The 13,775-nt window shown below is 40.5% G+C and overlaps 1 protein-coding gene across 5 annotated transcripts in view; it reads right to left on the minus strand.

Moving 5' to 3' along the window:
• The window catches only part of Gsap (gamma-secretase activating protein), a 108,991-nt gene extending 96,269 nt beyond the window's left edge, over positions 1 to 12,722 (minus strand). For 2 of the 5 annotated variants that reach the window (XM_017797553.2, XM_017797554.2), the window contains exons 1-3: positions 12,408 to 12,722; positions 3,119 to 3,195; positions 1,876 to 1,932 (exon numbers count right to left, since the gene is read on the minus strand). In XM_017797553.2, the coding sequence (XP_017653042.1) occupies positions 1,876 to 1,932; positions 3,119 to 3,195; positions 12,408 to 12,492 (219 nt within the window). In that variant the 5' untranslated portion in view covers positions 12,493 to 12,722. The remainder of the gene's footprint in view (positions 1 to 1,875; positions 1,933 to 3,118; positions 3,196 to 12,407) is intronic. The other 3 variants (XM_029562359.1, XM_029562358.1, XM_008830776.3) reach the window with 3 other exon arrangements.
• Between the last annotated feature and the right edge of the window lie 1,053 nt (positions 12,723 to 13,775).

The following is a 13,775-nucleotide window of genomic DNA, read 5'->3' on the forward strand; positions in this document are numbered from 1 at the left end:
GAATATGTTAAAGCTGTAATGAAATGCTTCTTCTAATCACGTGGTTATTAAATTTTAAAAATTTTTAAAAAATAAACTTTAAAAAAAATGAAAGCACTTAGAAAGATGATTCATTTAAGATTCATGCAGCATTATTCCATCCCAAAATTTCATCACCAAAATAAAGCTTCATCTTTCACTTGGCAGCACCTTTCCAAGGCAAAAATATAGAAACAAAATTTAAAACCCAGCTGACTTGGCATACAAATCTGTTTCCCTCAATAAAACCAAAGAGCCAAGAAAAAAAGCATGTGGGTTGTAAGGTTTTCTGAGAATGTAGAAAAGATAGAAGGGAAAGGGAGCATAGCAACTGCTGTGGTTTGAATATGTCCCCCCCAAGTTCATATGCTATAAAGTTAATCTCCAGAGCTTGTTCCGGGGATCTGAGCAAGAGTGTTGGGAGGTAGAAGTCTAGTAAGAGGCTCAGATCATAGAAACCAACATAAGGATCGAATGAATGCCTGAATTTTTGTCTGCCTCTTTTCACAGACTGTGCATTCTGACAGGATTTGTTTTGGTCACCACTGTGACTCTGGCATCTCACAAGGAGAACACGGAATTGTGTATTTGTTGAATGAGTGAATAAATGAATGAGTGAATTAATGAATGAGAATGAATGAATGGTCATGGGTGGAAGGGGGTGGATGAAGGGGAAGATGCAAAATAACCAAGCAGAATATTGACGCCAAAGAGAAAGGTGGCCTGTGAGGAATTTGGAATGGATACAGGACATTTAAGTTCAAGGACGACTAAGATTCAATTCTAAATTGTTTCTACATAGGCACAAAATTACTCTCCCCCAACTTGATAAAACTTGACCATACTTACCAGTACCCCATGGAAGTATTTGGGGGAGGAAATTAAGGAAAGGGTAAATAATTCCATTCCTGGGTTATTGTTGAAAGGAATGAAAGCAAACACAAGTGAAAGCTATTGGAATCAGAACTCATCAGCAAAGGTCATTATGAATACGACCTAGGAGCACAAAGGTCACCACACAACATCCTGGAGCACACAAGTCTTGGAGAAGGCACTGGACCTCTTGCCTTCATTTTTTCCAGAATATTGGAAAACTGGGTTGAACCAATTTTACTTAAATTTCCAAGGATAAAGACTGTAGGTGTCATTTGGTTCGGGAGTTGTCACACTTTTTTGTGTATGCTGTAGTCCTTTGTCTTTTGGTTTTTTCCTTTATTTGTTTGCCTTTATTTCATTGCTTTTTTTTTTCTTAAAGAGCAGTCTGAGATGGAGGGAGTACTTTTTTCTTTTTTTTAGAATTTCATACATGAGTCCTATGTTTTTCACCCTTCTCTCCCCCCCCTCCAACTCCTACCACATTCTTCCCACTCCCTCTCAATACATGACCTCTTCTTTAATTATTATTGCTGCACACACACACACACACACACACACACACACACACACACACACAAAATTCAATAGCCCAAACTGAATCCCCAAAATATCTACCAATAATATATATATGCAACCTGCTAAGTTCATTTAACAGTGCTTATGTGTATATGTGTTTAGGGATGACTGCCTGGGATTGGAAAATCTATCAGGGAGCTTGTTCCTGAAGAAAACAGATTTTCCCTCTCTCGGCATCTTTGATTGACTGTAGCTCTTCATCTGGAGGTGCAACTTGTGACATAATACTTATTTAAAGGTAATGGGGACAAAAACCTATAAATAAATAGAAGAAGAAAAGAAATGCAAAGAGATTTAAATTTTTAGAAAATTGAGATTCATATCTAGAAAACAAAGGAGGCAGAAATTTAAAAAAACTCTAAGAACAGTAAATAGAATAATGTATAATTTATGATTTTTTTTTACCTCATTTTGTCTGGTTCGGCAATCATGTAATCCAAAGATAACATTTCCCTTATCATCCTACAAATTAACCAGATGCTTATTAATGGTATTGTTTGGGAAGTTAGACTATCACTGGTTTTAAAACAAATCTGCAATAATTCAAACTACTTTAGCAATAAACACTCTGAAGGAAGCAAGGAAGCCTGCTGTACATGTCTAGAAGGACCAGACAAGACTCAGCTAATCATTAGAGCTTAAGGAGTGAAATGGATCAACACTGAGCATGTTGCTCAGTGAGTGTGGGGACACTATCTAGTAGGCCTGAGCATGGTATCTCCCATTTATCTTTAAGAGAAAAAAATATGGTGGGTAAAGTCCATAATATCCTCATAAGTAAAACTCATTGACTCATATAGTTCTTTAAATGCTGCATCCTTACAACTTCAGAACTTTTTAAACAAACACAAAAATAAAACAAGGTTATACAACTGTACAAAACAAACAACTGGCACTCTGCCCTCATACATCCCTATTACAGTAAAGGTGTTGATAAAATTAAATTTCCTTAGAATAACCAACATTTGAAAACATATTACCAAGCAGTCTTGCAAAACTCCCAGAATATTTAAATCTGAATGTACAGAATAACCACATTTAACATTTTTCTCAAAGATAAAAATTTAAAACATTAATTAGGTTTGAATATCTTGGCCTTTTTCCTCTAGAATATAAAATATTCATTTACCCTAATTACTCAAAAATTTTGAATTTCAGATATGCAGTTTTAACCGATTTTAAAAAAAGAAAATATTTCTTAAGAGGGAACTTCAGTCACTCTCTGTATTCAATACATACATGAAAACCACGGTCAAATGCTGAAGGTTAAGTACCTCCAACTTACCTGTTGCCATTCAGTATAATACAGAGTTCTATAAAAGATAATGCAAATAATGGGACTAGAGAGATGACTCAGAGGTTAAGAGCACCTGTTGCTCTTGCAGAGGACCCACGTTCAATTCCCAGCACCCACATGGTGACTAACAACCATCCGTAACTCCAGTTCCGGGGAAATTCAACACCCTCTTCTGACTTCTGACTCTGCGGCATTGCACAACACAGGTGCACTTACATACATGCAGGCAATACACTCATACACGTAAAATAAAAATAATAAATTAAATTAAATTAAGAAGATAATACAAACAATTAAAAATAGTAAATTACATGTATATATTTTACTGCAATAAGAAGGCAAAAAACTTACCTTATAAGTATAAATAATGTTTCCATTTCTTTCAACATTTAGTACATGTAAGCTCTCATAATTTGGTTCTAAAACACCTGAAATATGTAATAGCAAGTTAATATTCAGAAGATGTTTTTAAACACGTCTACCAAATACACTTCATGAAAGAAGTCAAGTTCAAAAAATATATGCTGATGGTTGTGTTATATAGATTTTATAAGTAGGCAAATTACTCTCTCACACTAGAAATCAGAACAGCCCTGACCTTTAAGGAAGAGGAAAGAACTAGTGTGGGAGGTGTCCCAGGGAGGCCTTCTGAGGTACTCGAAAGTCCGTATCCTCTGGGTATATTGATAAACTTGCTGAGATAATTCATTGAGCTATACACTCTTGATTATACACCTTTCTCTATGTTACACCTCAATCATTTCAAGTATCTACTGGGTTTTGCCTTATACATTCTGAGGCTACATCATTAGTAGCATACCAATTTAGAATAGTTTCCTGGTGGATTGACCCCTGCCAGGCACTCAGCTGAATCCTTGGTATTTGAGTAGTTAATTTAATAAGACTGGAAAAAAATGGAGAGCTGAGGAGATGGCGCAGTCAATAAAGTGCCTGCTGCTCAAGCCTGAGGACCTACATGCAGATCCCTCACACCCATGTAAAAAGCCAGGCATGGCAGCAGCACATATCTATAACCCCAGCAGAAAACCCAGATGGACTCCTGAGCTCACTGACCAGCCAGTCTAGCCAATCAGTGAGTGCCTGGCTCAGTGAAAGACCCTGTCTCAAAACAGAATGTGGAGAGCACTAGAGGAGGGCACCCAACACCCAACATCAACTGCCGGCCTCCACATGCACACACACGAACACACTGAAACACTACATTCACATACACCAAAGGAAACAAACCATTCATCACTGACTATAATGCCATTAGCAAGAGTCCAAACCAGAGAAAGTACCAACTTCCTTGTTCCATTTTCCCCGTGGAATGCTGCCTTTGGTGAATGATCAGATGAATGAGCACAGGTGTGGGGCTCTTTCGCTATCCAGGAAATCCCCCCAGAATGGTTCCTGCAGTAGTAAGGATGCAGGAACAGAAAGGAGGGAGGGAAGAAGAACCAGGAATGGAAAGTATTGGGTCCAAGAAGAGTCGGTGTCCTAAGTCCGTGTCCCTTTCACCTTGCTAAGGTGATTTCAGAAGGTCTCTATTGGAAGTCAACCTCCAGATTTAGGTATGGTCCAGATATGTAGCTGTGTGTGAGAATGGCCAGACAGGGCACCTGATCCTGGCCATAGATCTCTTCAGGGACTACAATGCATCAGCTAAGAGAGGGCAGATTTCCTGTGATACTGCCAGGCAAAGCCTTGTAACTGTACATGTTTAAGTGTGAAAAATCACACCTAAGTTTTTAACCAGGGACTAGACTAACCAACCCCTTATTCATCAGAAAATTTACTTTTTTATATATTTTAAAGTCTTTTTTGGTACTAATATAACTACATCAACTTTCTTTTGGATATGGCTTACATGCTTTAATGTTTTCTATTCTCTTATTAATAATCTTCTTGTATTTTTATAGTTAAGACCTGTCTTAATTTAACTTATTTATTTATTTTTATTTTATGTGTATGAGTGTTACACATGTATGTATCTGTGTGTATGAGTGTTACACATGTATGTATCTGTGTATCTGCTTTGTGCAGTGGCCATGAAGGTCAGAAGAGGGTGTGTGATCCCCTAGAACTGGAGTTATGGACAGTTGTGACTACCATAGGTGCTGGAATTCAAGCCCAGGTTTTCTGCAAGAGCACCAGTGCTCTTAACTGCTAAGCCATCTCCAGCCCCAAAGACCTGAGTCTTACATGCAGAATTTCCATGTGTTTTCCACTCCCCATGGTCTGACAATCTTTTAATTGGATTACATAATCCATTTCCACTTCCTGAAATTACTGTTATATCAGGTGTGCATTTATTATATTACTGCTTGTTTTCTGTGACTCATTTGCTTTACCTCTTGCACTCTTCCAGATCAGTGCTAATGTTCTCATCTCCCACTTATTAAGTTGTCAGTTCCACGTTCTTTTCCTATTCTTTTATTAGTGATTCCCAAAGTTATAGCACGCATCCTCAGTATTATGCATTAATGTGTGGCACCAAAAGATGTGATGCAGTTGCAACTCTTAAACACTCCTAATAAGATAATAAATTAGAGAACTGCTTGGCAGTATCTACTAACATACACAACTCAATAACTGCACTGTACTTAAATCCTTCAAGAAGAAAAAATACATATACTCAACGAAAGCATACCTGTGCTATTTTGGTTCAAAGTAGCCCAATCTACCAATAATATATTGTGGTACAGCTAAACAATGGAATATATTATGAAAATGAGAAAGAATTAACCCATAACAACACACAAAAATAACTGAGCAAAAGAAGCCAAATTCCTCCCCATAAGCACTAAAAATACACTGTATCACTCAGTTTGTATATGTTTTCAAAACTGATGAAATTAGTCTCTGATGCTAAATGAGTGATTGCTGGATTAGGGGTCTCTAGCATGCTGCTAACATTTTCTTTCCTGCACTTCTATGGGTTTCACTTTGGAAAAATTAATTGAACTGTGCACTTATGACTTACGTACTTTCTAATACAAAAAAAAATCATCATTTAAAGGTGGACATAAAGACTCTATATAAATCTTTTAACTTAAAAATTTACTGGCCACCTTCAGTTTAAAATTCTTACAATAGTCATGATTCAACAGTGAAAAGATTCAGACACTGGTGGGTAGAGCACTGATGATTATCATTCATTAAGAAGCAAAAGCTATTTTATCAGTTTCCTCAAAAGTTATCTAAAATTAAATTACTTTCTTATACATGAAGAGAGTTATTAGATGTTAAAGTATTTTTACACTGATTATGGAAAACTCAAATGTTTTGATAAAGCACACAAAACATCCTATAACAGCAAATTCTGTTTGTATTTCTAGTCCAAAAGCCAGATAAAAATAACGATAATGTGTGAACTGGACACCAGAAGGGAGCTGAGCGTAGTAAACCTTTAGAGAAGTAGAGGTTTCAGTGAGAATTTAGCTATCCTCCTGAAATCTCTTTTCCTGCCTGTCACAGTAGCAGCTGTCTAGGTGTTCTGGGATGGGGATGGAGAAGTGGTTTCTATTCAGGAGTATATATTTCTATTGACCTGTCAGAAACACTTCACACTGATTTTAAAATATATGAATAATCATTTGCTCTTATAGCAGCAGACTTAAATAATTAGCTGGCTGCTAAGTAGCACTTCGCAATTTACAGAGTTCCATTTCTATCTTATCCACACTATAGGTAAGGTATCAAAGGCCTATTGTACTGAAAGGACAACTGAGCTCAATAAGGCGAGGACACTGGGCCAATACCACATAGAGAAAACACAGTGCCAGCCCGTCTCCAACACAGAAGAAAGTAAAGAAAACAACGAGGCAAGAGGTCTGTGTCAGGCTAAGTGGGAAAATGGACAATTACTCACAAGTCCTTTTAAAGGGGATTTTGTAAACATCTGAAGAGAATTTCAGTGAGACCTTTCTGTCCTGCATATGATGCAAAACTTCTGGAATGCAATGTGTCAATATTTCAAGAAGTGCTCTTCTTTCTTTGAAGAGTATAAGGATGCTGGAACAGACCTTCACAAAAGTACACTTAAAAAGTTTCAGCCAAGATAAGAAACTCCTTTATAAGAAGTCTGGCTAAGAAAATTCAAATTCTTTGCAAAACACCTGCTTTCAAATCACTAAAACATTCCCCATCAAATACAGGATGCAATATTTAAAGAATACTAATGCCCTAGACCAGAACCAAGATATTCTGATCTTTAAAATAAAATTTATTACATCTTATTAATGTATTTGTGTGTGTGTGTGTGTGTGTGTGTGTGAGAGAGAGAGAGAGAGTGTATACTATGGTACATGTGTGGAGGTAAGAAGAATAATGTTCAAGTCTGTCCTCTCCTTATACCATCGAACTCAGGTCACCAGGCTTGGAGCCAAGTGCTTTTACCTAATGAACCTTCTCAGTGGTCAGAGATAGTCTGTGTTTTAAAAGGTTTGTGTGGGGGCCACTCTTCTGTATATGTTAAGTTCCCCTAGATGATTTTAACTGAGCAACATTCATTGGATGCCATAATTAGAACTAGGACTAGCATAGAACATGACATTGGCAGACAGAGTTGACAGAAATGAAAATAATGTCTTCATGGATACATTTGATAGTGCTAGCCCTGCAGTTAAGTTCAGGGCCTATTTCATTTCAAGGCCATGTGAAATGGACAAATTTGGAAATGCTGGAGATTCAGAGACTGCAATCTCACCACATACTCTTAACCCACTTGTCCTTCCTCCTAGATTAGTTGCTCATGCTCCAACACACCCTTCTCAAAGGAGTATTCAGTGACTTCTTTGCTTATTCATTCTGACTCCTCTTCTATTAGTTCATCTCTGGAAAGTCCAGAGGAGGAAGTTTAGTAATTTCAAATGAGGAAATGTGGTTTGATTTTATAGTTCAGTGTACTCAGTGACCACAAAGAAAAGAAATGTAGCGTTTTGATAGGTAAGTTCCTTGTATAAAGAAACCTGCTAAAGGAAGGAGACCAAGACACACAAAGCATTGTGAACTCTTAGATAATGTAAAACAGAGGCCGATTTACCAGATAATCTCATTTCAATCTATTCTTTGCCAAATAAGAGTGATTTTACTTTACAGGAAGATATTTGTCAAAATGTACACATTTTAGTCCTAACTGCTATGAAACAAAAATAAAAATATTTTTGTCTTCTAAATGACAGTCCTTGGATCCATAGAGTCTTACATAAAAATTTGAACTAGTTCCCAATATACAGATCAAGAAGTGATGAAACAGGGTTGTTCCTATTCTGTACATAATTCACATAAGCCCTCAGGCTCAATATGACCAGGTATTATAATCCCTAAACCAGTGAATACTGTGATGCAATTTACATTTTATATTCTGAATAAAATGAAAAAATGCAAGCATGAAGTGATTAATTAGGAATCAATTTTAAAAAAAAAGAGAACCTTTAATCCCAGCACTTGGGAGGCAGAGACAGGCCAGCCTAGTCTATGAAGTGAGTTCCAGGACAGCTAGGGCTCCAGGGAGACCCTGTCTCAAAAAGACCAAAAAAAAAAAAAAGGAGAGAGAGAGAGAGAGAGAGAGAGAACCAAGAATTAGAAAAGCAGACTAGGGACATGGGGGAAGGAAAAGTAAACAGGAAGGACAGTGGTAAGAGAATGCTGAAGTCAATGACAACAACATGGCTAAGGCAATGGTCTGGTCCCCAGCTCAGTCTTTAGCACAGCGTACAAAATGCAATAAAGACAAGCTTGCTTCAAATTAGTTGCGTGCCAAAATACATCACTTTCCTTGTAAAGACTGTAAGATTTGAAAAATGAATCAATCTGGCATGTCACAAATCCAAGACTAATCAAAGTAGGCAAAAAGACACAGCAAAGAAAGCCTATGTTCTTTCCAGAATTATACACAGATGGTCCCTGACAATATTTCAATTTAGGATTTTTTTTAACATTATAGTGGGACCAGAGCAATATGAGGCACTTTGTAAAAAAGCACTAACTGGCATGGAAAACCCAGAAACTTCCAAAGTGTCACCCCTAGAGAAAAGCTAAGTAAAGCCAGGTTGCTATGAAGCCCTCTGAGACCATTTGGAAGGTTTCTCAGGGGATTACACCTGCATGACAAGGACAGGGAGGGAGTTCCTAGAAGAAGTCAAGCTTCCAGGCAGGTCCAGTAGCTTCAGGAACCCTGCAGCCATCTTCCAGAGGGAAGGGGAAAGGTGCAGGAACTGGCTCCAACTGCCAGTGTTGGCCCATGTTGAATCAAAACAGTCAGGCCTTTATACCCTACCTTAATGGTTCGTTGGATGTGGGCCACAGCTGAAAGAAAATAAAGCAGGAGGAGGCAATCGCTGAAGGAGCTGACCACACTCATAGACACAAGAAAGACTCTTCTTTGAAAGGATAGTCAACATTATAGAACACTGTACACAGTGAACATTAATGACTTCATGTAGCCAGTCAACATGTATAAATCTTACAATATTGAGAAGGAACAAAAGAATATATATGTATATAGTATACTTTCATTTACTTGAAATTCAAATAAAAATGGACTTAAAACTATGAATAAATTGAAAATAATATTAAAGTAGGGCCTGTAGAGATGACTCAGCAGTTAAGACCACTGGCTGCTCTTTCAGAGAATCCAGGTTCAGTTCCCAGCATCCACATGGCAGCCAACAACTGTCCTTAGCTCCAGTTCCAAGGGATGGATCTGAAGCCTTCTTCTGGCCTCTGCAGGTATTGCATGCATGTAGTACACTTACATACATGCAGGTAAAACACTCATACACATAAAAGCAATAAAAAGAACATAAAAGATCATATAAGGGGTATACACAAGCCTTCCAAGCTCCTGATATTCTAATTGCAGCTAGGTGATAGGCACATATATGGGTTCTTTAACTTACTTTTTACAGTTAGTATATATTAAAACATTTTATATAATTGTTTTGACTTTCAAGATTTTTTCTTATTTTATTTTAGGAGAGATTATTTCCCAAAAGTTCAACCCCAAACCAGGAGCGTATACAATAACCAAATCTGTTTTCCTTCTTCTTGAACCCTTGATGACTAAACTTCTCTCCTATAGGCACCAAAATTCCCTAGCTGATGTAGCCAAGTTCCCTGGCTATTTTATCAGAAATATGTCATATTTGATGACTGAATGTCTCTCCTACAGGCACTAAAATTCCCTAGCTGACTTAGCCAAGTTCCCTGACTTTTTTGACAGAATGATGTCATATTTTATAAGAATTATTGGTGTCACTAAGAAGCCTTCAATTTGTTGATATAAAAATATTAAACCCAATCAGCAAGTGGCTCAGTGGATAAAGGCACCTGCCACTAAGCCTGACACCATGAATTTGATCCCCAGGTCCCACAAGGTGGAAGGAAAGAATTGGCTCCCACAAATTGTCCTCTGACCTCCACACCAACACTATGGCATGCACACACACACAAATAAATAAATGTAATGGGGGTGGATTTAAGCCTTCAAATTTAAAAACTATGTAGAAAGCAGACATATAGTTATTGGCAGACTTATTCCTATTTATGTTTTAAGAGCTGGGACATCAAAAAGGAGATACTTTACATAAGTGTGTTTAGTAACGGCCACACTATAAATAAAATAGAATTTCAGATTTTCCTGAGAGTTCAATAAATGACAGTAGAAAAGGAGCTGACTTGTGGTGTGTGTGTGTGTGTGTGTGTGTGTGTGTGTGTGTGTGTGTGTTCATATGAGTGCACGTGTAGGTACACATAAACGCATGTGCTTGCATAGGCCAGAAATCAATATTGGGTGCCCCCTCAGTCATTCTCTGCCTTGTTTTTTGATACAGGGTCGCTCTCTGAATGTGGAGCTCACTAATTCAGCTAGACTGGCTAGCTAGCAAGCCCCAGGGATCCCGCAGTCTCTATATCTCCAGCACTGGAATTACAGGTACACACTACCTGCCCATTCTTTTTGTGAATGCTGAGGGTCAAGCTCATGTCCTCATGCTTATATATTTATTAACTGAACCAGCTCCCTAGCCCCTGGGGTTTTTTTTTTGTTTGTTTAATTTTGTTTTAAGCTACTACCCATTGGTGATTATGAGAGGTAATATACTCTGGGACTCACTGGAGTAATGGTTTCTGAGAAACAGCAAAATACTACCAATAGTTTAAAAGCTATTTCTGGTAAGTTTGCCTTCTGAGGAGTAAGCATCCTTTTTTAGTGAAGCATCAATACCCGCTTATAATTCTTCACAAATGAGTGAAAGCTACAAAGAAGCATAAATCCAACAGGGTCACACACAGCTTTTCAACCACAACACATACTACTGAAACCTGAGACTGGCATTTCACACCCACTGAGGACACTCTGTCCAGCCTCATTTGCAGACACCTGCAAAATAAGGTGGGACTTGGAAAGGACTATTTTGTGGTGGAAAATAAACTTAGAGCTGCCTGTCATATTTCAAAAAGTTAAACTTTCAAAAGCTTTAATAATGAAAACTGAAGCAGGAGCTACACAAACTGTAATAAGATTATAAAGTTATTTATTTGGAGCTAACAGTCAACATGCAAAGACAAAGAATTCTACAGATGCTCCTATGCTAACACATACAAATGGTGAAAAGGTATAACTTTCACCAGAATTTAGAGGAAAGAATTTGTGGATATGGGTAATTTGATGCCCCTCCAACCAAAAATGGCCAGTTCCTACACATAGGGCCGAACCCAGAGGTGCCATTCTCTACAGCTGAATGTAAGCCCTGAAGATACTCTGAGTTATACTCTTAAAAAGAAAAAAAAGAAAAGAAAAGAAATCATAAGAACACCCCCCCACACCCCCACACCTCCCCCTGCCCACCCCTCAACCCTTCACCCCCGTTCTTTTAAGTAGATCAATACTGGGAAAACTCAGAATAGCTCCTGGTGGGAAATGTATTGTAATTCACCTAGGAAGCCAGGCACCTAGGCAGGAAGCAAGCATCACTGCCTCCAAGCTTAGCACACCAGTGACGTGAGCTCCCTAGGACAGCCTGATCACAACAGGACTTCAGTTCACTGAGTGCAGTCTGACAGGGCGCCCTGCCAGAGCTCTGAAAGTCGCATCTGGTGGACATGTTCCCTAAGTCACCAGCTCTGTTCACACAGACACAGAAATGGGTCTCCCAGATTCATAGCAAACTTCTTAAAAAGAAAACAAAAGGGAGGGTGTTAAACCACGAAGTTCCCCTTCTTAAAAGTAGATCAACGCTGGGAACACTCAAGCATGACAGAGACAAGCTGGGGTAACTGTCAGAGACTTGGGTGGTGGTCTGCTTGGTCACCACAGTTCATCATTTAATTCTGCAAACGTGTGGCTTCGAATGTCGTCCTGACAGAGCCCCTGCAGGCTGCTGAGCCCAGATGCCAAGAGACGTGGGCACCGTCCCACCCGACTCCTGGCTCTCCCCACAGTGACGCAGAGGGTACCACTAGCCACCCGGCTAACAGCACTTTACTACGGGAGGCAGGGTATGGGCCGCGGCTGTGCAGCCCCGGGTGGCCCTAAGCGGACGGTGTCCCTCTCCACCCCTGGCTGTGAATGACGCACACCCTCCTCGCCCCCCACCCCCACCCCTCCACCATCCAGGACACAAGCGCCCTGCACCTTCGCCTCGGCCTTCTGTTCCCGCGCGGAGCCACCGGAGCACGTCCACCTGCAGGTCGAAGTGGGGGACCAGCTGGAGAGCCATCGCGCGCGCGCAGGCCCGGGGTGGACATTCCCCGCACTGCTCACACCTCTCCTCCTGACCCTGAGACCGCCCTCTCCTTCCTCCCCGCCTCCCGGCCGCCGCTTTCGGTTCTTGGGTGTCCAGGCCAGGGAATCCCGGAGCGCCGCCTCTTCCCCCGCAGCGCCTGTCCAACGAGGGCGACTTGCAGCGTGGAGACCAGGCTCTGAGCGGCCCGCCGCACCCTCGGGGGTAGGACCAAGGGGCCAGGATGGCATGGCTGGGAGCTGGGGTACGGCCCTAACTAGATAAGCCATGTGGCTTCCAGATGGTGCTGCACCCTGGTGTGGAGCCCAGGCATTCCTCTTCCTTAGGCCCTGGTCATTCCACTGTGTAGCCAGTTTGGAAACCATTTGACTAAAGAGCTGGGTCACCTGAGGAGACTCAAGGTTACAGGAAAGGCGGCCAGAGCCTTGGGCCTATTCTACTGAGCTCGGCTGTGACAGTGTTTTGTCAGTAGTGTTGGGGAAACACATTAGTGAGGAGGCATGTAAAGTACGTAATGCTTTTTTTTGCGGGGGGGGGGGGGGTGCTATTTTACGAGAGATGCTAGGAAAGTTTAGCTTATCAGAATCTGGGTTCTCTTCTCCTTTTAGCCCCTACACTCTGGCTTGAGGGAAACTGACTTGTCTAGGAGTGCCCTCAGCTGAGAATTGTCTTCAAGCGCTGTCATTTCTCACTGTGCACCTTCCCAATCCTCACCCTACAAGCAAGTTTAATGTTTTCATAATCTTGCTCCTCTAGCTTTCTCTGCTCAAGGAATTCATCATTAGCGAGCTTGGCCCTGAGAGAGGCAATCCATCCTGAACAACAAAGTCAGGTGATTAATGTCCCCAAAACTGAGCTAGTCTCAGCCTGGGACAGTGGCTGGTGCCTTAGTCCCTGCACTCCGGAGACTAAAGCAGGAGAATTGCTGGAGTTCATGGCCAGCCTGGGCTAGAGGGTAAGACCTTGTCTCAAAAGCAAACATATCTAGCTTGCTTCTGTGCAGAAGATCTGAACAGTTCACTGCCCCAAGGTAAAACTGCCTATTCGTTAGGCAAGCCTTTCTATTTAGAACTTGAGATCCAGGCTGATCTGGGTCCCAGAACCTGTTTCCACTGTCCTTCCTCCTAGAAAAATCTCCAGGTTCCTCCAGCCCTAGATCCACAGAGCCTCCTCCTCAGAACTGCAGCCCACAGGGACATTCTCAACCCTCAACTAGAGTGGTATTACTAATACACCTTACTGGACAGGAAGTATACTTC

The sequence above is a fragment of the Nannospalax galili genome, unplaced genomic scaffold (genome assembly GCF_000622305.1).
Source record: "Nannospalax galili isolate Female #2095 unplaced genomic scaffold, S.galili_v1.0 scaffold312, whole genome shotgun sequence".
NCBI classification, from domain to species: Eukaryota; Metazoa; Chordata; class Mammalia; order Rodentia; family Spalacidae; genus Nannospalax; species Nannospalax galili.